The 19,874-nt window shown below is 43.5% G+C and overlaps 1 protein-coding gene across 11 annotated transcripts in view; it reads right to left on the reverse strand.

Moving 5' to 3' along the window:
• Positions 1-16,763: 16,763 nt before the first annotated feature.
• The window catches only part of SLC39A11 (solute carrier family 39 member 11), a 373,844-nt gene continuing 370,733 nt past the window's right edge, over positions 16,764-19,874 (reverse strand). For all 11 annotated transcript variants that reach the window (XM_060202664.1, XM_060202669.1, XM_060202667.1 and 8 more), the window contains one exon: positions 16,764-18,378. In XM_060202664.1, coding sequence (XP_060058647.1) covers positions 18,300-18,378 — 79 coding nt within the window. In that variant the 3' untranslated portion in view covers positions 16,764-18,299. The remainder of the gene's footprint in view (positions 18,379-19,874) is intronic.

The following is a 19,874-nucleotide window of genomic DNA, read 5'->3' on the forward strand; positions in this document are numbered from 1 at the left end:
TGCAGGCACCGAGCCCTGGCGATAACCCTGGAGCCAAAGGAAAAAAAAATACAATTTGAGTTGAATAGTGTCAGACTATGCTTTCTTGATGTTTTTTGGCCAAAAACAGCTGCTCAGGCCGGATGGTAGGTAGCACACATGGTTGAGAGCACATGCTACAGTTAGCAAGGACTCAGGTTCAAGCTTCTAGTCCCTACCTGCAGTGGGAAAGCTTTGTGAGTGGTGAAGCAGGGCTGCAGGTGTCTTTCTCCCTCTCTATCTCCCCCTTCCTTTAAATTTCTAGCTGTCTCTATCCAATAAATAAATGAAGATAATAAAAAATTGTAAAAGAAGGGGTAAAATAATTGTAATACTTAAAAATACTACACTTTTTTGCAGTAATAAAGCTCTTTGAGTCAGAAGAAGAAGAGGGAGAGGAGGAAGGAAAAGGAGGAGAAGAAGAAGAAGATGAAAAAAAATTTAGGATACATCCTTACCTGTTTATTAAAAAAAAAAAAAGACTAGGAAGTCGGGCGGTGGCGCAGTGGGTTAAGCGCAGGTGGCACAGAGCACAAGGACTGGCATAAGGATCCCAGTTCGAGCCCTGGTTCCCCACCTGCAGGGGAGTCGCTTCACAGGTGGTGAAGCAGGTCTGCAGGTGTCTGTCTTTCTCTCCCCCTCCTCTCTCAATTTCTCTCTGTCCTATCCAACAACAATGACATCAATAACCACAACAATGTTAAACAACAAGGGCAACAAAAAAGGGAAAATAAATATTTTTTAAAAGTTTTTTAAAAAGACATGATACTTAGCATTACAATTATTTTTGCTCAAAAATCATGAACTGGGACTGGTGAGGGGGTAGTGGGTATAGGAGCAGAGAGATGGGTAACCAGGGGGGTTCATGACCCCATTTTTTTTAGTCTAGTTTGGGAATTCTCCATAAGAAGACATTGAACAGGGCTGGGGAGACAGCTCGTTAGTAGGGCATAGGATGTGTGAACTGAAGGTCCCAGAAGTCTCAAGGTCATATGATTCACCACCATATGCTGGAGCTCAGCAGGGCTCTAGACTCTCTCTTAGAAAGAAAGATAAATACACAAACAAATACTGAATGAAAAATAATAATAATCAAGGGCCAGGAGGTGGCAGCCCTGATTAAGCACACACATCACAGTGTGCAAGGACTCAGTTTGAAGCCCCTGGTTCCCCACCCTAAAGGGGAAAAGCTTCACGAGTGATGAAACAGTGCTGCAGGTGTCTCTCTCTGTCTCTCTCCCTCCCCTCCCAATTTCTGTCTCTATCCAATAATAGGTAAATCAATTTTTTTTTGAAAAGAAAGAAGAAAATTAAATTTTAAAGGTCAGTGCAGAATTGCGAGTAAATCTGCTGGCATAAGAACTTGCCCATACTTCAAGCAAATGATGAGACCTGACCTGCCTTTTAAGTTGTAGTGGCTGAAACAAACTTCTTCTTTTTTTTTAACCAGACAGGTAAAAGGAGAGTAAGTGTGTGCCAGCATTGGACAGTAAACCACTCAACATTTTTGGCAGGGATCCCCAGCACCAATGAGTGACATTTACTCCTCAAATATGTCTGCTGTGCTCCCAAGTTTCTCCCACACAGTAGGAGACCAGGTCAAACGACGTTAATTCTCAAGCACAGGCTACAGTTTGAGCAAAGTTGTGGAGATCCAAAAAACAAATGAACAAACAAGACCGTTATAAAGTAAGGTTGAAAGCAGGAGGAAGGACAGATGGGCCAGGTATAACGACTGACAAAAAAAAAAAATCACTTGATACTTGGGCTGGGGAACAGCATCATGGCTCTACAAATGGCTTTCCTGTCTGAGGATCTGCAATGGCAAGTCTAATTCCCAGCACCACCATTAAGCCAGAGCTGAGTAGTGTTCTCTGGTCTCGCTTTCTCTATCTCAGTCTCTTTCTCCCTGTGTCTCTCTCATTAAAACAAATAAAATAATAAGTAATTCTTTTTTAGAAAAAAAATCACTTTTACTCATCTAGTATGTTTAGGTAAAGTATCCCAAATATCCTAAAGGGCAGGTTATTAAGTTTTGTAGAACACTTGAGAGAAAGGAGCAGTTCCATTTAAAAATATATATATATATATATTTTATTTAGTTATTATTGGATACAGAGAGAAATTGAGAGGAGAGGAGGAAATAGAGAGGGAAATAGAGAGAGAGAGAGAGAGAGAGAAACACTTGTAGCCCTACTTCATCACTCATGAAGCTTTCTCCCTACAGGTGGGGACCAGGGGCTTGAACATGGGTCCTTGTGCACTGTAATGTGTGCGCATAACCAGGTGTGCCTTCACTTGGCCCTCACTTTTTTTTGAAGTTCCATTTTTAAAATATATTTATTTACCTCCTTTTTGTTGCCCTCATTTTTATTGTTGTTGTAGTTATTACTGTTGTTGTTACTGATGTCGTCGTTGTTGGACAGGACAGAGAGAAATGGATAGAGATGGGGAAGACAGAGAGGGGGAGAGAAAGATAGACACCTGCAGACCTGCTTCACCACCTGTGAAGCGACTCCCCTGCAGGTGGGGAACAGGGGGCTCAAACCAGGATCCTTACTTGGGTCCTTGCGCTTTGCACCACGTGCGCTTAACCCACTGCACTACCGCCCGACTCCCTGTAGTTCCATTTTTAACTGGTATATTGCCCAAGTTAATGTGATCAATTGAATACTTTCCTGTCGTTATTGCTGTTTTTATTAGCAGATTATGTTTAAGGAACCCAGTTCAAGCCCCCGGCTCCCTACCTGCAGGGGGGTCGCATCAAAGGTGGTGAAGCAGATCTGTGGGTGTCTATCTTTCTCTCCCCCCTCTCTGTCTTCCCCTCCTCTCTCCATTTCTCTGTCCTATCCAACAACATCAACAGCAACAACAATGGAAAAAAGATGGCCTCCAGGAGCAGTGGCACCGAGCCCCAGTGATAACCCTGCAGGCAAAATGAAATAAAATGAAATAAAGGCAACTCAATACCTGAATGGCAACGGTCACAACCAAATACATTGGTGCTTTCTATTTGGCCGGTGCCTGAACTCCCCCACACTCATGGGGGCTTCTAGGATGCATATGTGGTACACGTTGTCTTCATGTCTGCCAACAAGAAATAAATGAGGAATGGTTCTGACCTGGGCATGGGACACGGGCAATGCCAGAAGTCAAAGCAGGGCATCGGTGATGTTTATGGACAGTCTCCTCAGTGGTCAAACAGGTGGGACCATCTTCTGTGACCAGGAGAAGCAGGAAGGGCGTGGGAGCTGTGTGCACAGTGGGCGGGACCCGGCGTGGGTGACAGTGTCCTCTGGCCGGAGACCAGTATGCTTCCCTTGCTTGTCGGTTGCACTTTTCCAAACCACAAAGCCCTGCCGGGAGCTCCGCCGCCAAGGCTGATCATAGTCTGCCAGGTTATCAGCTTTGTCATCTGTCTGCAGACACACAGTTAGTGCTGAGGATTCCAAGGGAGCACAGTCATTCAGTGGTGCCAATCTCCATCTTGATGAACTCCCCCTCTCCCTGCTTAGCCTGCTCCGTCTACCTGCACCCTACCCCAGTCTGAAGCTTAAGAGGAAGTCACGGAGTCGGGCGGTAGCGCAGTGGGTTAAGCACGCTTGGCTCAAAGCACAAGGACTGGCGTAAGGATCCTGGTTTGAGCCCCACGCTCCACACCTGCAGGGGAGTCGCTTCACAGGCGGTGAAGCAGGTCTGCGGGTGTCTGTCTTTCTCTCCCCCTCTCTGTCTTCCCTTCCTCTCTCTATTTCTCTCTGTCCTAGCCAACAACGATGACATCAATAACTACAATAATAACCACAACAAGGCTACAAAAACAAGGGCAAAAAAAGGGAAAAATCTCTCTCCATTTCTCTCTATCCTGTCCAGCAACAACTACAACGATAAAACAACAATGGCAACAAAAGAGAATAAATAAAATGAATTAAAAAAAAAAGAGGAAGTCACACCAGGAATAGGCAGTGGCATATGCTGTTATCATGCTTAAGGACCTGGGTTCAAACCCCTGGTCCCCTGGTCCCCACTACAGGAGGAAAGCTTCATGAGCAGTGGAATAGTGCTTTCTCTCTACTTCTATCTCTGTAAGAAAAAAGAAAGGGGAACATGTTACAGCGAGCACATATTACATGTCCAGGGGCACATATTACAAAGCGCACGTGTTACAGTGTGTGAAGAATCAGGTTTGAGGCCCCAGTCCCTACATGCAGGGGGAAAGCTTTGTGAGCGGTGAAGCAGTGCTACAGGTGTCTGTCTCTCTTTCCTCCTCTATCACCCCCTTCCCTCTTGATTTTGGGTTGTCTCTATCCAATAAATAAATAAATAGATAATTTAGGAAGAAGGAAAGAAAGAAAGAAAGAAGGAATGAAGGAAGGAAAGAAAGAGAAATAAAGACAGAAAGAAAGAAAGAAAGAAAGAAAGAAAGAAAGAAAGAAAGAAAGAAAGAAAGAAAGAATGAGCCAGGAGTGGTGGAGTTGTAACCTATTTACCAAACTCCAGCAATAGTCCTGGTGGCAGAAAGAAAAAAAGAGCCAAACCAACCACCTACCCACCCATACTCATCCTTGTCTTTCACAGCTGAGAAATGAACAGAGTGGCTGAGCCTGTGCTGATAACTCAACCTGTTAGCCAGACCTTTGCTTTTGTCTACATGGCTCTGTCTTTCAGCCAGAAGTTGTCAACCCCTCTACCAACTGATGGAGACGTGAAGTGGAGGGTGGGAAGCTGGCGTCAATGTGCTTTTGGGTTGGGGAAAATGAGGCAAAAGCTATCTGAACTGCATTCCAAGTGTCCTTTAGGTCCTGCAGTTCTGTTTGGAGTTATTATTATTGTTGCTGATGTAGTTTATAATTCTTTGGTAAAATTATCACTAAGTTCTTTTTTTTTTTTTTCTCCAGGGTTAAAGCTGGGCTTGGTGCCTGCACCATGAATCCATCACTCTGGAGGCCATTATCCCCCCTTTTGTTGCCCTTGTTGTTGTAGCCTCATTGTGGTTATTATTATTGCCATTGTTGATGTTGTTCGTTGTTGGATAGGACAGAGAGAAATGGAGAGAGGAGGGGAAGACAGAGAGGGAGAGAAAGATAGACACCTGCAGACCTGCTTCACCGCCTGTGAAGCGACTCCCCTGCAGGTGGGGAGCCGGGGGCTCAAACCGGGATCCTTACGCTGGTCCTTGGACTTTGTGCCACATGCGCTTAAGCCACTGCGCCACTGCCCAAGCCCCAAGTCACCATTTTTTACAGCTGAGTAGTATTCCATTGTGTATATAGACCACAACTTGCTCAGCCACTCATCTGTTGTTGGACACCTGGGTTGCTTCCAGGTTTTGGCTATTACAAATTGTGCTTCCAAGAACATATGTGTACACAGATCTTTTTGGATGGATGTGTTGGGTTCCTTAGGATATATCCCCAGGAGAGGAATTGCAGGATCATAGGGTAGGTCCATTTCTAGCCTTCTGAGAGTTCTCCAGACTGTTCTCCACAAAGGTTGGACCAATTTACATTCCCAGCAGCAGTGCAGGAGGGTTCCTTTGACCCCACACACACCCTCTCCAGCATTTGCTGCTGTTACCTTTTCTGAAGTATGACATTCTCACAGATGTGGTATCTCGTTGTTGTCTTTATTTGCATTTCTCTGACAATCAGAGACTTAGAGCATTTTTTTTCATGTGTTTCTCAGCCTTTTGGATCTCTTCTGTGGTGAATATTCTGTCCATGTCCTCCCCCCATTTTTTGATGGGGTTATTTGTTGTCCTGTTGTTGAGTTTGGCAAGCTCTTTATATATGTTGGTTATTAAACTCTTATCTGATGTATGACATGTAAAGATCTTCTCCCATTCTGTGAGGGGTCTCTTGGTATGGGTAGTGGTTTCTTTTGCTGTGCAGAAGCTTTTTAATTTGATGTAGTTCCATAGGTTTATACATGCCTTAGTCTTCTTTGTAATTGGATTCGTTTCATTGAAGATGTCTTTAAAATTTATGTGGGAAAGAGTTCTGCCAATATTTACCTCTAAGTATCTGACAGTTTGTGGTCTAACATCCAAGTCCTTGATCCACTTGGAATTTACTTTTGTATTTGGTGAAATATAGTGGTTCAGTTTCATTCTTCTGCATGTTTCAACCCATTGTTTCCAACACCATTTGTTGAAGAGACTCTGCTTTCCCCATGTAATAGTCTGAGCCCCTTTGTCAAAGATTAGATGTCCATAGGTATGGGAGCTCACTTCTGGGCTCTCAATTCTATTCCACTGGTCAGTGTGTCTATTCATGTTCAAGTACCAAGCAGTTCTGATGACAATGGCCCTATAATACAATTTGAGATCTGGGAGTGTGATGCCTCCGGTTCTATTCTTTCTTCTCAAGATTGTTTTGGCAATTCTAGGTATTTTCTGGTTCCAAATAAACATTTGTAGCATTTGTTCTATTCTCCTAAAAAATGTGCTTGGGATCTTGATGGGGATAGCACTAAATTTGTATATGGCTCTGGGTAGTATATTCATTTTGATGATGTTAATTCTACCAACCCATGAACATGGAATATCTTTCCACTTCTTTGTGTCTTTTTCAATTTCCTTGAGTAGTGACTCATAATTTTCAGTATACAAGTCTTCCACTTCTTTGGTTAGGTTTACTCCTAGATATTTTATTGTTTTAGTTGCTATAGTAAAAGGAATTAATTTCTAGATTTCAATTTCTTCTAGCTTAGTGTTTGCATAGAGGAATGCCACTGACTTTTGAATGTTAATTTTGTAGCCTGACACCTTACTGTACTGCCTGATTTCCAAAAGCTTCTTGATGGATTCCTTAGGTTTTTCTATGTATACTATCATGTCATCTGCAAATAGGGAGAGTTTGACTTCTTCTCTTCCAATCTGTATCCCCTTAATTCCTTGCTCCTGTCTGATTGCTATGGCAAGAACTTCCAACACTATGTTGAATAGTAATGGTGATAGTGGGCAGCCCTGTCTAGTACCTGATCTGAGGGGAAATGCTTCCAGTTTTTCACCATTGAGTATGATGTTGGCTGTAGGTTTGCTATATATAGACTCCACTATCTTCAGGCATTTTCCATCTATTCCCATTTTTTTTTGTAGTGTTTTGATCATAAAGGGATGTTGTATTTTGTCAAAGGCTTTCTCTGCATCTATTGATATGACCATGTGGTTTTTGGTCTTGCTTTTGTTGATGTGGTGGATCACATTGATTGATTTACATATATTAAACCAACCTTGTATGCCTGGGATAAACCTCACTTGGTCATGATGAACAATCTTTTTAATATACTGCTGTATCCGGTTGGCTAGAATTTTGTTCAGTATTTTAGCTTCTATGTTCATCAGAGATTTTGGTCTGTAGTTTTCTTTTTTGGTTGTGTCCCTGTCTGCTTTTGGTATCAGAGTGATGTTGGCTTCATAGAAGCTGGCAGGGAGTATTCCAGTGTCTTCAATCTTCTGGAAGACCTTTTTTTTCTTTTCCTCCGGGGTTATTGCTGGGCTTGGTGCCTGCACCATGAATCCACTGCTCCTGGAGGCCATTTTTCCCCCTTTTGTTGCCCTTGTTGTTGTAGCCTCGTTGTGGTTATTATTATTGTTATCGCTGATGATGTTCGTTGTTGGATAGGACAGAGAGGAATGGAAAGAGGAGGGGAAGACAGAGAGGGGGAGAGAATGATAGACACCTGCAGACCTGCTTCACTGCCTGTGAAGCGACTCCCCTGCAGGTGGGGAGCCGGGGGCTCAAACCGGGATCCTTACGCCCGTCCTTGTGCTTTGCACCACATGCGCTTAACCCACTGCGCCACTGGCCGATTCCCCTGGAAGACTTTTAAAAGTAGAGGTATTAGTTCTTCTTTGAAGGTTTTGTAGAATTCATTTGTAAAACCATCTGATCCAGGACTTTTATTTTTGGGGAGATTTTTGATAACTGTTTGAATTTGATTAGCTGTGATGGGCCTGTTCATGTTATCCACTTCCTCTTTACTTAGTTTTGGAAGTTGGTAGGTATCTAGGAAATCATCCATTTCTTCCAGGTTCTCTAGCTTGGTGGCCATTGTTGTTCATAGAAGCCTTGCATGATATGTTGAATTTCTGCGGTGTCTGTTGTGATATCTCCTCTTTCATTTAGTATCCGATTTATTTGGGTCTTCTCCCTTTTTTGTTTTGTGAGTCTGGCTAAAGGTTTGTTGATTTTGTTCACTCTTTCGAAGAACCAACATTTGCTTTCATTGATCTTTTGTATGGTTTTCTTATTCTCAATGTTATTTATTTCTGCCCTAACTTTAGTGATTTCTGTCCTTCTGGTTGCTTTAGGGTTCCTTTGGTCTTCTTCTAGGTCTTTAAGATGTGAAATCAGGCTGTTTATTTGTGCTTTTTCTTGTTTCCTAATGTTTGCTTGTATAGCTATGAACTTCCCTCTCAGTACTGCCTTAGCTGTGTCCCAAATATTTTGATAGCTTGTGTCTTCATTTTCATTGAAGTCTCGAAACATTTTTATTTCTTCCTTTATTTCCTCTTTGACCCAGAGGTTGTTAAGAAGTGTACTGTTGAGCTTCCATATTTTTGGGACTATTACTAATCCTTTGTTGATTGTTAAGTGTTAGTTTGGTTCCACTGTGGTCTGAGAAGATGCTTGGGATGATTTCAATGCTCTTGAATTATCTGTTGGTGTCTTTGTGGCCTAACATATGGTCTATCCTTGAGAATGACCCAGGTGGATTTGAGTAGAATGTGTATTCCAGTTTCTTGGGTTGAATGACTCTGAAAATGTCGAATAGTTCTAGTTTATCTATCTCTTCATTTAGCTCCCTTATGTCTTTATTAATTTTCTGCCTGGATGATCTGTCAAGTTGAGAGAGTGGGGTGTTGAAGTCCCCTACTATGATTGTGTTGCTGTTAATATATTGCTGTAGCTCTTTCAGTAGAAGTTTGATGTATTTAGATGGCTTCTCATTGGGTGCATAGATGTTAATAATTGTTAATTCCTCTTGATTGACTGATCCTCTGAGCATTAAGTAGTGTCCATTCCTATCTTTTTTAATCTTATCTATTTTAAAGTCTATCATGTCAGATATGAGAATAGCTGTTCCTGCCCTTTTTTGTGGGCCATTGGCTTGTATGATAGTTTTCCATTCTTTCACTTTAAGTCTGTGTTTGTCTTGTTGAGTTAGGTGGGTTTCCTGTAGACAGCATATTGTTGGGTTGTATTTTCTGATTCATATTCCTACTCTGTGTCTTTTAATAGGTGAATTCAGGCCATTGACATTTATTGATATCAAAGATTGGAGATATTTTAATGCCATTCTTGTAGAGTTTTAGAGTGTTCTGATATAGGTCCTATTTATGATGGTCTGACTGTTTATAGAAGACCTTTCAGAACTTCTTTCATGGAAGGCTTGGTGATAGTTGATTACTTCAGCTGTTGCTTGTCTGAGAAACAGATCTGCTGCTGCTCGTAGCCCTGCCTCTGGAAATTAGGCAAACTACAATTTCAATGCAATCCCTATAAAAATCCCAATGGCATTTTTAAAGCAAATGACATTTTTAAAGCAAACTGAACCACTTGTCCAAAATTTTCTGTGGAACCACAAATGGCCACAAATTGGTCAAAGTTATTCAAATGGCCACAAATTGGTCAAATTGGGAAAATATGGAGGTATCAAAACTTCAGTGTGTACTACAAAGCCATAGTAATCAAGACAGCATGGTACAGGAAGATAAATGGACATTTGGATCAATGGAGCAGAAAGAACTGAGAGTCCAGAAATAAGTCCATACACATACATCCTTTCTCTGTCAAGAGAATGGAACCCAGAAGTCAAGAAAGTAGAATCGAGTCCAAAGGCAGGTGCTGGGTTCCTGTTTGCCATAGTTCTTAAAGTGTGCCCAGGGGCCAGCCTCTCTCTAGGATCCTGTCAGGATTAATCCTTCCCTTTACAGAGCAGAGAATTTTAAGCTTTATTCCTGCTTCCCTTGAACACATTGTAATTCCTCTCACAGCTGCAGAGCTTGGGGATAGAAAAGTGAATTTAGTGAATCGGACTACTGAAGTTTTGGAGATTTAAAAATCCCTTTGGGGAGTCGGGCGGTAGTGCAGCGTGTTAAGTGCAGGTGGCGCAAAGTGCAAGGATCCGAGGAAGGATTCCTGTTCGAGCCCTGACTCCCCACCTGCAGGGGTGTCACGCTTCACAAGTGGTGAAGCAGGTCTGCAGGTGTCTATCTTTCTTCTCCCTCTCTGTCTTCCCCTCCTCTCTCCATTTCTCTCTGTCCTATCCAACAACGATGACATCAATAACAACAACAATCATAACTACAACAATAAAACAATAAGGGCAACAAAAAGGGAAAATAAATAAATATTTAAAAAATAATAAGAATAAAATCCCTTTGCACTAGACACACACACACACACACACACACACACACACACACACACACACACACACACACACAGATTAGAGGCAAACTTACCTTAAAGTGAAATCTTACCTGTAAGGACACTTCTTCACAGGGGCCCCTTCCAAAGCCCTTGTCTCATTTTGTATTTTGTACGTTTCTACTGGTTTTCTTAAAGAGCCCTTTTCAAACTATCCCAACTGCAGGTCCACCTTTGGAGAACAAGCTGGGTGTGTCAGGATGGCTGACAGGAGTCCCACTGGTGATACCAGGTTGACCTGGCTATAGTCCAGCACTGACAGTGGATGTGGTTGGCATGTCCCTACAGGACAGCAGTAGGAGAGAGATGGGTCCCTGGTGACACGAGCACACTGGGGGTTGCGTGCCAAGAGTGGCCCGCCCCACTTGGCCGGGATTGCACCCAGCCCTGTGCCAGGGAACCACCGCCCAGAGCCGGGAGGCCATCGCAGGACACCCCTGAGAGGCAGAGCCACACCCCTGGGAACGTACACTGGAGCAGGCAGCCCAGCCTCACCTGATGCAGAGTTCCAGGTGGCCCAGGAAGCAGGTGGCCTGTGCTCAGGTTCCAAACCCAAGGAGTGTGGCCAGAGGAAGAACTTAAGAAGCTGTTTTTTCTTTCTTTTCTCTTCTTTTTTTCTCTTCTTTTCTCTTCTCTTCTCTTCTCTCTCCCTCTCCCTCTTCCCCTTCCTTCTTTCTTTTTTTTTTTTTTTTTTTTTTGCCTCCAGGGTTATTGCTGAGGCTTGGTGCCAGCACCACGAATCCACTGCTCTTGGAGGCCATTTTTTCCCTTTTTTTGGATAGGACAGAGAGAAATTGAGAGGAGAGGTGAAGATAGGAGGGGGGTGGGGGAGGAGAAACCTGCAGATCTCTTTCACAGCTTCTGAAGTGACCACACTGCAGGTGGGGTGCTGGGGCTCGAACCGATCCTCGCATGGGTCCTTACACTTTGTACTGTGTTTGCTTAACCTGGTGTACCACCGCCCCCTCCTTTTCTTTTCTCTCTTTTCTCCTCCTTTCTTATCTTTGCTTCCTTCCTTTTCCCCTCTCCATCCTCCTTTTTAAAAAAAGAATACATATTCATTTAACTGTTCAGCTCTGGTTCATGGTGGTACAGGGGATTGAACTCAGGACTTGGTTGCCTTAGGCATGAAAGACTTTTTGCATAACCATTATGTCATCTCCCCCACCCCGGGAACCAAGGCATTTCTTTAAACACTGCCAAACCTCACAAGAAAATACAACTTGGACCCCCCACTCCACACCTGCAGTAGAGAAGTGCAGTGAAGCAGTGCCGAGGGGCGTCTCTTTCTTCCTCTCCATCTCTCCCTCCACTCCCAACTTCTCTCTGTCTTACCAAATAAAAGACAGAAAAAAAAAACTCCACACACACAACTGGACAGAATGGCCACAGAGAGTGGTGGATTTGTTACACCAGGAGACCCAACGATAATACTGGTGGCAATTAAAAAGAAAAACAACATTTTTTTTTCATGGAGCTGAATTCAGTAGAACTGTGTCTTTGTTATAAGTAACCCATACGTCAATGTCTTTTTCTTTTTCCTCTCCTCTCTTTTTCTTTTTAAATAATTTATTTTCCCTTCTGTTGCCCTTGTTTTATTGTTATAGTTATTGTTGCTGTTGTTGTTGGATAGGACAGAGAGAAATGGAGAGAGGAGGGGAAGACAGAGAGGGGGAGAGAAAGATAAGACACCTGCAGACCTGCTTCACAGCTTGTGAAGCGACTCCCTTGCAGGTGGGGAGTCGGGGGCTTGAACTGGGATCCTTACGTCGGTCCTTGTGCTTCCTGCCACGTGCACTTAACCCGCTGCGCTATGGCCCGACTCCTCTCTCTCTCTTTTTTATATTCTCCTTATTTTGTATTAGTGAGAGACAGAAAGACAGTGGACAACACCAGAGCACTGCTCAGCTCTGGCATATGGTGGTACTGGTGACTGAACCTGGGACCTCAGAGCCTCAGGTATGAGAATCTTCTGCATAACCATTATGCTGTCTCCCTAGCCCTTTCTCTCCTCTCTTAACGAGAGCATGCCTCAGCTCTGGTTTCTGGGAGTGCCAGGGATTAAACTTGTAACCCCTGAGTCTTGCAAATGATGGTGACTTTTGTATAACCATTTCACGATTGCCCTGGCCTCTCTATACTTCACTTAAAAGGAAGGAAAAGAGAATAGCCCCCTGAAATCCCATTTGCTTCCATCTTTCACAGGTTCAGCCAACATCTGCTAGAATGTGTGTGTGTGTGGGGGGGGGTGGGGAATGCATGAGTTTTCCCTGAAAACTTCAAGGATGTGAAGGTCTGGGTGTCAATTTCTGCATCCTTTGTACAAAGCAGAAGTGACCCTTCCACCTTGCCGATTAAGATGGTCTGGACCTCTCACCCTATCTCAGGAGGTCCAACAGAGTAATAATGCCAATCCAGGAGGAGTAGGGGAGGTGGGCAGGACAGCACCCAGCCTGGCACAGATTCCACCTACTGATGCTCTCCTCTCAGCAGATTAGTATAAGGATGACTTGTTAGGTCCCCAGAAATACGCAGATCCTAATATTTCCTCCACCTCCTCTCCTTTCTTCATACCAGTCACCTGGAGTAAAGAGTCCATTTAAGGTAAAAGCCTTGGAAGAGAAAGCAGGTTTCTGGCTGACTAAGGCTGAGAGAAGTCATGTGAATTAAAATAGCAGCTTCAAAAAAAAACTTAACCAGCATACTTGAGTGCTGAAAGTCTTCACTCAACTAAAGAATTGAAATCTAAGCATTTGTAGGACAGTTCTTAAATACCCACTTGTGTCTACAAGATCCAGGAAAGTAGAAAAACAAATGTGCCTGTCACAGATTCTGAGAGCAGGCTGAATTCCTATGTTGGTGAACTCATACTCTTTCCATAGAAGGTTGGGGAATGAACCGGAAATCGTGTTAACACCCAGAGGATTGCCATCTGGGAGGACTGGAAAACTTAGGGATTCTCTGGCTTGTCAATCCTCACAGAGCTCGCCTCCTCGTTTGTCGATTTAAGCAGACACCTTTCCTTCCGTCTTCCAAAAAGCTTCTTGTACACATTGTATTCCTTTGCCGAAGGGACCCACATCACAAGGCAAAGCCAAGCCTCTTCCTGCAGGCTCCTCATATCTCCAGAAAAGAGAATTCTATCCTAGCGTGCCCCCCCCAAGCCCACACCCCAAAGGAAGGGAAGAGGCAAACTCTACATGCGCATAAGGACTTGAAGTAAACAGTTTCAGGGCTTATGTTATTTGTACTGATGAAGTTAGGGGAGAAATGTGTGAAGAACATAGACCTTAGGTGTTTTACAACAGAGGAAAGAACATAATTTTAAATTAGTGTGAGTTTACTGACATGTAATTGTGACAGAAATTCTAGCATGCAGGTAGGAGTGACTTATTTTTTATTAGTGATTTAATAATGATTAACAAGATTGTAGAATAAAAGGGATACAATGCCCACCACCAGAATTCCATATCCCATCCCCTTCATTGGAAGCTTTCCTATTCTTTATTCTTCTGGGAGTATGGAGTAAAATTCTTTATGAGATACAGAAGGTGGGAGTCCTGGCTTCTGTAATTGCTTCTTCATTGGATGTAGGCGTTGGTAGGTGGATCCACACCCCAGCCTGTTTCTATCTTTCCCTAGTGGGGCAGGGCTCTGGAGAGGTGGGGTTCCAGGACACATTGGTGGGGTTCCAGGACACATATTGGTCAGGATAGGACCATGGTAGAAGAGTGACTTCTGTTCAATAGGGAATGACCTTGAATACCAGATGATCAACGACTAGAAGGAAGCAAGATTAGAAGTTTGGTGGTAGAGAGGTTTGGAGAGGTATAACTGGCTATATCTCATAAGAATGGACATGAGTGAAAACAGTTGTGCCTTCTGTAAAAGACAATATAAACCTTCATGATGGAAGAGGCTGTTGATAATCAGGTGGACAAAACCATCCACTCCATGGTGGTGTTATTTTCTTTCTTTTTTTTTTCTTCAAGAACATAACAACATTTTCTCAACCGATTTGAGAATAAAATTGGCCTGTGTTGCCAAAGGTGGAATCAGGCTTGGATTAAACCACTCAGGTTTCCATCATCAGTGCAGAACTGGCCCCTGAGTGCACACAGGCTCCGTGATGACTCTGAACCCCAGATATTGATGGTGCTAGTAGTCCTATGCTTGGTACTCCGGACCACATCCATTATGAAACAGGAAGATGTCCCTCTCTCCATGGAGATAGGCTCTTAGATCTTGATTTGACATTTGTCTGTTCTATCATCACGGCATCCTGTACAATATTGTTTCTGACCAAATAACTCACTTTATAGTTACAGGGGGAAGGCAAAAGACAGATACCCTTGCGGTTTGATCTCTTCCGGAGGCAGTCACGTGCGCTAAATGTGATGAAACTACTGAGCACCTGTTTGCCGGGTGAGCTCTAAGAACACAAAGAATGAGACAGAGCTAATATTCTTTATGTTCTGTTCAGAAGCAGGGAGCAATCTGTGCTGCTATTTCTCCCATAACCAGACTAACCAGGCCTGGGGAAAAGAGGGTCAATCACAATTTTAATTGACGTAGTCTATTATTCAACAAACCAAATATTACAAGGTAGTTTCAGTTTAACTATAATCACCTTGTATGCAAATATTTTTCATCAAATATTTTGTCAGTAATGCTCATGAAAACATGGGAATAACTGTATGTAAACCAGGAGTAAGTATAAATCAAGTGAGAGAAATGTAAGATTTCCTTATAGTTTTAAAAATCAAGTTTTCAGTATATTTTATACAAGTATGGGAAAATAATAAGAAATTAGTGTTTTTTCATGTTCAAAAGGAGGAGAGAGAGAGAGGCTGGAATAATCTTTTCCCCCTTCTCTTGGCTCTCCATCATCTCAATTCATGTCACAATTTTAAAATTTCTGGAACCATCCGTTCCACCCCAGTTCCATGGCTGCCAGTTCTTAGCAACATCGCCCCGCCTGATATTCGTTGGGATGCGGCATCATCTAAGTTCATTTCCCACGTCTACGCTCGACCGGACCTGCCAATATACGCGGATATCTTCGCCCACCCTGTCCAACGCTTGACGTCTCGTCACCCAATCTGGTCCCCGACGCCTACACTGAACTTCTCTGTTCCAGACTCTTGGAAACAGAGTTGGCAGTCAGCTGAGGTCAAGAACAAACACCTCATCACAGACCCCTGCAAGCGTCAACCCAGCTTTGACCTAGCACATTATGATTGGGACCCTCCTCAATCGCTATTGAACAGGCCATGGCCGGTGCGCCGCTATGTTCCATCGCTGGGGAGCCAGAGACGACCCGAACTGCCCCTGCGGCTCCAGACAGACTATGACCCACATAGTCAATGACTGCCACCTCTCCAGATTCAAAGGAGGTCTCGAAACTTTACATCAGGCTCAACCTGATGCTGTTGACTGGCTACGGAAGAAGGGCAAACGCTAGAAGAAGAAGATTATTATTTCATCCTATCATTGATAAGAAGACAGAACCAGCTAGTTTCTGAGAACAGGACCTAAGCTCTACCAACCAGGTGTCCCTGCCCAGAATATGGAGTCAGGCCACATGGATGGGGTTCAGTGTAGAGTTCATTGTCATGGTGGTGATGATGGTCACATCAAGAGGCAGAAGGTTGTCTAGACTTGTATCTAGGGATAAGCAGCGGCGGCCTTAACAATGAAATCAAGTTGTTTTGAGACGTGGTCGGGCTGTGGTTCCGGACTGCGAGTTTCCTTGCACCCAACTTACTTTCAAGCATAATTTAATAGGTCACGTGAGCTTCCTATTCCATTCACTGTCTAAGTAAACAGGAATTGGATATCACTGTTTGCAGCTATGAATGTCTGTCACACGTCCCTCTCCATTATTTGATTTTATTGCCACCAGGGTTATCGCTGGGACACAGTGCTGGGACTATGAACCCAAGGATCCTGGTAACCACTTTCTTCTTTTTTTCCTTTTCTTTCTATTTTTTTATTTGATAGGACAGAGAGAAATTGAGGGGGGGGGCTAGAGCGGGAGAGAGAAAGACAGATACTTGCAGACATGCTTCACCACTCGTAAGTGGGTGGGGAATGGGGGCTCGAACCCAGATCCTTCCACATGGTGATATGTGTGCTTAACTGGATGTATCACTTCCTGCACCCCCCCCCCACAGCTCTTCTCATCTAAGCTCTTCTCTATGCTTCTGCTGGAGTATGAGTGGGGAGATGTCATGGTTAACTTGAGCCACCTCTTATATAGTTCACCTGGATAGAGTTAGCCTTGAGAATGATCAAACAGCGCACAGCTGATCCCAACGATATCCCCTTTATTGATCTTAATCACAGTTATGAGGTCTTGTCCATCAGAAAGAAGTTTACATTATGTAAAACTATATCCAAAGACATAAAATGCACACACACACACACACACACACCAGTTACCAAAATGATTAATCTCAGCCAATCAAACCTCTGATTGTATATTCAACTTTGATCATGAGTGCTTCCAAAGAACACAGAGTTTCAGCATACAGTTGGCCTTTGGGGGGGTGGGAATGGCGGGGGTCTTGAGCATTCACAGAATAGGGCATTCACCCCGGTAGGAGCAATTCAACATGTAAGCTCATAGCGCAGGCGTTGCTAACACAATGCCGGAAAGTCTGGCTCTCGAGCTGCCAGCAGAGTCCATTCTACATCCCAAATGCCCTCTGACAACCAGAACATCAGGCCTTAAGTGTATCTGAAGCAGATACACTAGAGAATCCCCTCCGGAGAAACTGTGTGGATGTAGGTGGCGGTTGATTTTCTTCCTGCTTCAAATCATTCTCTTAGAGGCATTTTAGACTAATGAGGTGGTTGATGTTTGCTTTAAAAAAGGAAATAGAAGACGTCTCTGTTTCCTACTCCCTTTTCCTTCCTCATCCTAAACTCTGGCTAACTCCCAGCAGTCTTCACTGCATGTTATAGGCTCTGAGTAAGGTTACAAGTTACCAAAGGGTCAAAAAGAGAAGGACCCACTGCAGACTCCAGGTCTCTTTCATACACGTAAATTAGTTAAAGTACAAAAGGGGTTTGGATTCTGGTAGTTTGACTGGGGTCCCCATGTCTCTCAGACAAAAGAAAGGTATGAAGGCATCAAAGGACATGTCAGGAGAAATCTGGAAGCCGTGACAAACCACTTTGCTCTTGGAGTTCATAGAAAGCAGAGGCTTCTGATCAATTTGCTCTGTCCTCTCTTCACAGGGCTCAAGGTGTCATCTCAGCTGTCCCAATCCTCTTAACGTCAACAGCGTGGATCCTTGCTTAAAAACCGGGAGCTTGACTTTCTTCCGGGTGCTTCAGTCCCTTCCCATATTCCTTTTTGGCCTTTGAGAAGTTGTCACGTCCATGGTGCTTCTGATCTAATGGGGCAAAGGGATCAACGATGGCCAGTGTGGAGAGACAGATGAGGTGTGGCCCAGCCTTTGAGCTCCTAAGCAAAATGCCTGTAGCTTGCTTCTGTGGGTGACCTGGTTGGGTGACCATTAAGTCTACCAAAGGAAACTAAAGGTAGGAAAGCAGAGATTCCCTTCATCATTATGTCCTTGGCAGCTCCCTCTGAAGAGTCCATTCCATGGCCAAGTAAACATCTCTAGTGCGGTGACACTTTGAAATGTCAAATAAAAAGCATTACCTCCCTCAAAAGGAAAAGTCAAAACGGTGATAATCAAAGTCAGTCAGGATAATGAAATGAAGAAAGATGAAAAAAAAAAAAAGTTTTAATGTGAACAGAGACTATGGTCCCATAGAAGCCAACCGCCACCATGTCCTTGTGCAGCATTTCCTAGGGTCCCAGGCATCTCGGCACTAGCCCAGGCCAACGTCCAATGACATCATCACCACAAATCCCAGGATGGAGGCCCAGGATGCTAGCTTCCCATTACCACTAAAAGGGGAGGAAAAGAAGGAAGTTAAGACTAAAGTCTTGGAGTAGGGCACCAAAGTAAAAACCCTAGAGTGAGGGTGGCGGTGGATATTCAGCTCCCCTGGGGTGAGTGGAGGGGGGGAGGGCAGTGGATGGGATGGGACATAGTCTTCAGGTAGTGGGAGTGGTGTTTATGTGCACTCCTATTAATTTGTAGTCATATAAATCACTATTTAATTAATATGAGAGGGGAAAAACTGATTGAATATCTCAAACTTTTTAAAGCACATACTGAGTCTTTTTAATATATAGGCTGAGTCTTTGATATGTTGACTCTCTCAAAAGCCTAGACCAGGGAGAACAGAAGCAACCGGTGGCACAGCTATATACAAATAATGTCAAAGGACATAAATTATGGTGATGTTGTGTAGGATACAGAAAATCCTAACAAAGGGATTTTTCAAAGTTAACCCAATTGCCAAATAATGTGATTATAGAAATAACTATCTATTGTCTTCTTAACCCTAAGACAGCAGGAACCTCCCACTTCCTCAAAAGAGCTTATAATTCCCCCAGTCCTGAAACTTCTAGGGTGGGGCTCACTTTCCTGCATGCTTCTCTCAATTCATACCAAATGATATTGCATCTGCTGTTCCCAACCTAATCAACACAATGAGTACCACCTCAGCAAGCTTCACTTCAGACTGTGTCCAGACTGTGTCAGGCATGGAATGTCAACCCTTCACCCTCATTACCTGGGTGAGACCTTTCCTTTCATAGTATTCTCTAATTCCATTCCAGGTGATTCACTTCCTAACAAAGTCCCAAAACCTAGATATAGACAGGTCCCATGAGATAAAGCATATATTCACATGTATCCATAAATTAGGGCAAAATATATACCTGAAAGCAAAAGTACACAATAGTCTACAGTGAGTCAGTATCAAGTTCATAATGAAATAGTGTCTACTTAGACATAGATACCCTCCTCACCTACTTCCTATTACAGTTCTCTCACTTACTCCAAAGCTAACCTCATCAAAGCAAGGACTGCAGAAGCTACATAAGGGCAAGAGACTGGCATACTTTAATGATGACTCTTTAGTCACTATCAGGCCACCCCATCAGCTCTCCCTATTTGAAGAGTCCTGAGATTCCCAAACAGATATGATGGGCCTAGACCTCAAATGAATCCTTCTTGCATTGTTACCAGTCATCTCTATCAGGAACAACACATTAGACCCCTTTGTGGACCCCCCATAGGAACTTGCCCTCAACTTGGATCAACAACGGTAGAGAATGTTCCATCCTCCAAAGGGAGGCTGGACAACATACTCTCTGTTCCACTTGAAGAAGATGGGTCCTGATATTGGGGTAGCTTAGAATGTTCCTACTCATGACCACAGAATGTGAGCTCAGATCTACAGGGATGCAGAGGTCACATAGGCTCCTAAGGTGAATATGGGCCCCAGATCAAATCAAATTGATGGGGTTTACAGTCAACAATATTTATACCC

This window comes from Erinaceus europaeus, chromosome 12 (genome assembly GCF_950295315.1).
Source record: "Erinaceus europaeus chromosome 12, mEriEur2.1, whole genome shotgun sequence".
NCBI classification, from domain to species: domain Eukaryota; kingdom Metazoa; phylum Chordata; class Mammalia; order Eulipotyphla; family Erinaceidae; genus Erinaceus; species Erinaceus europaeus.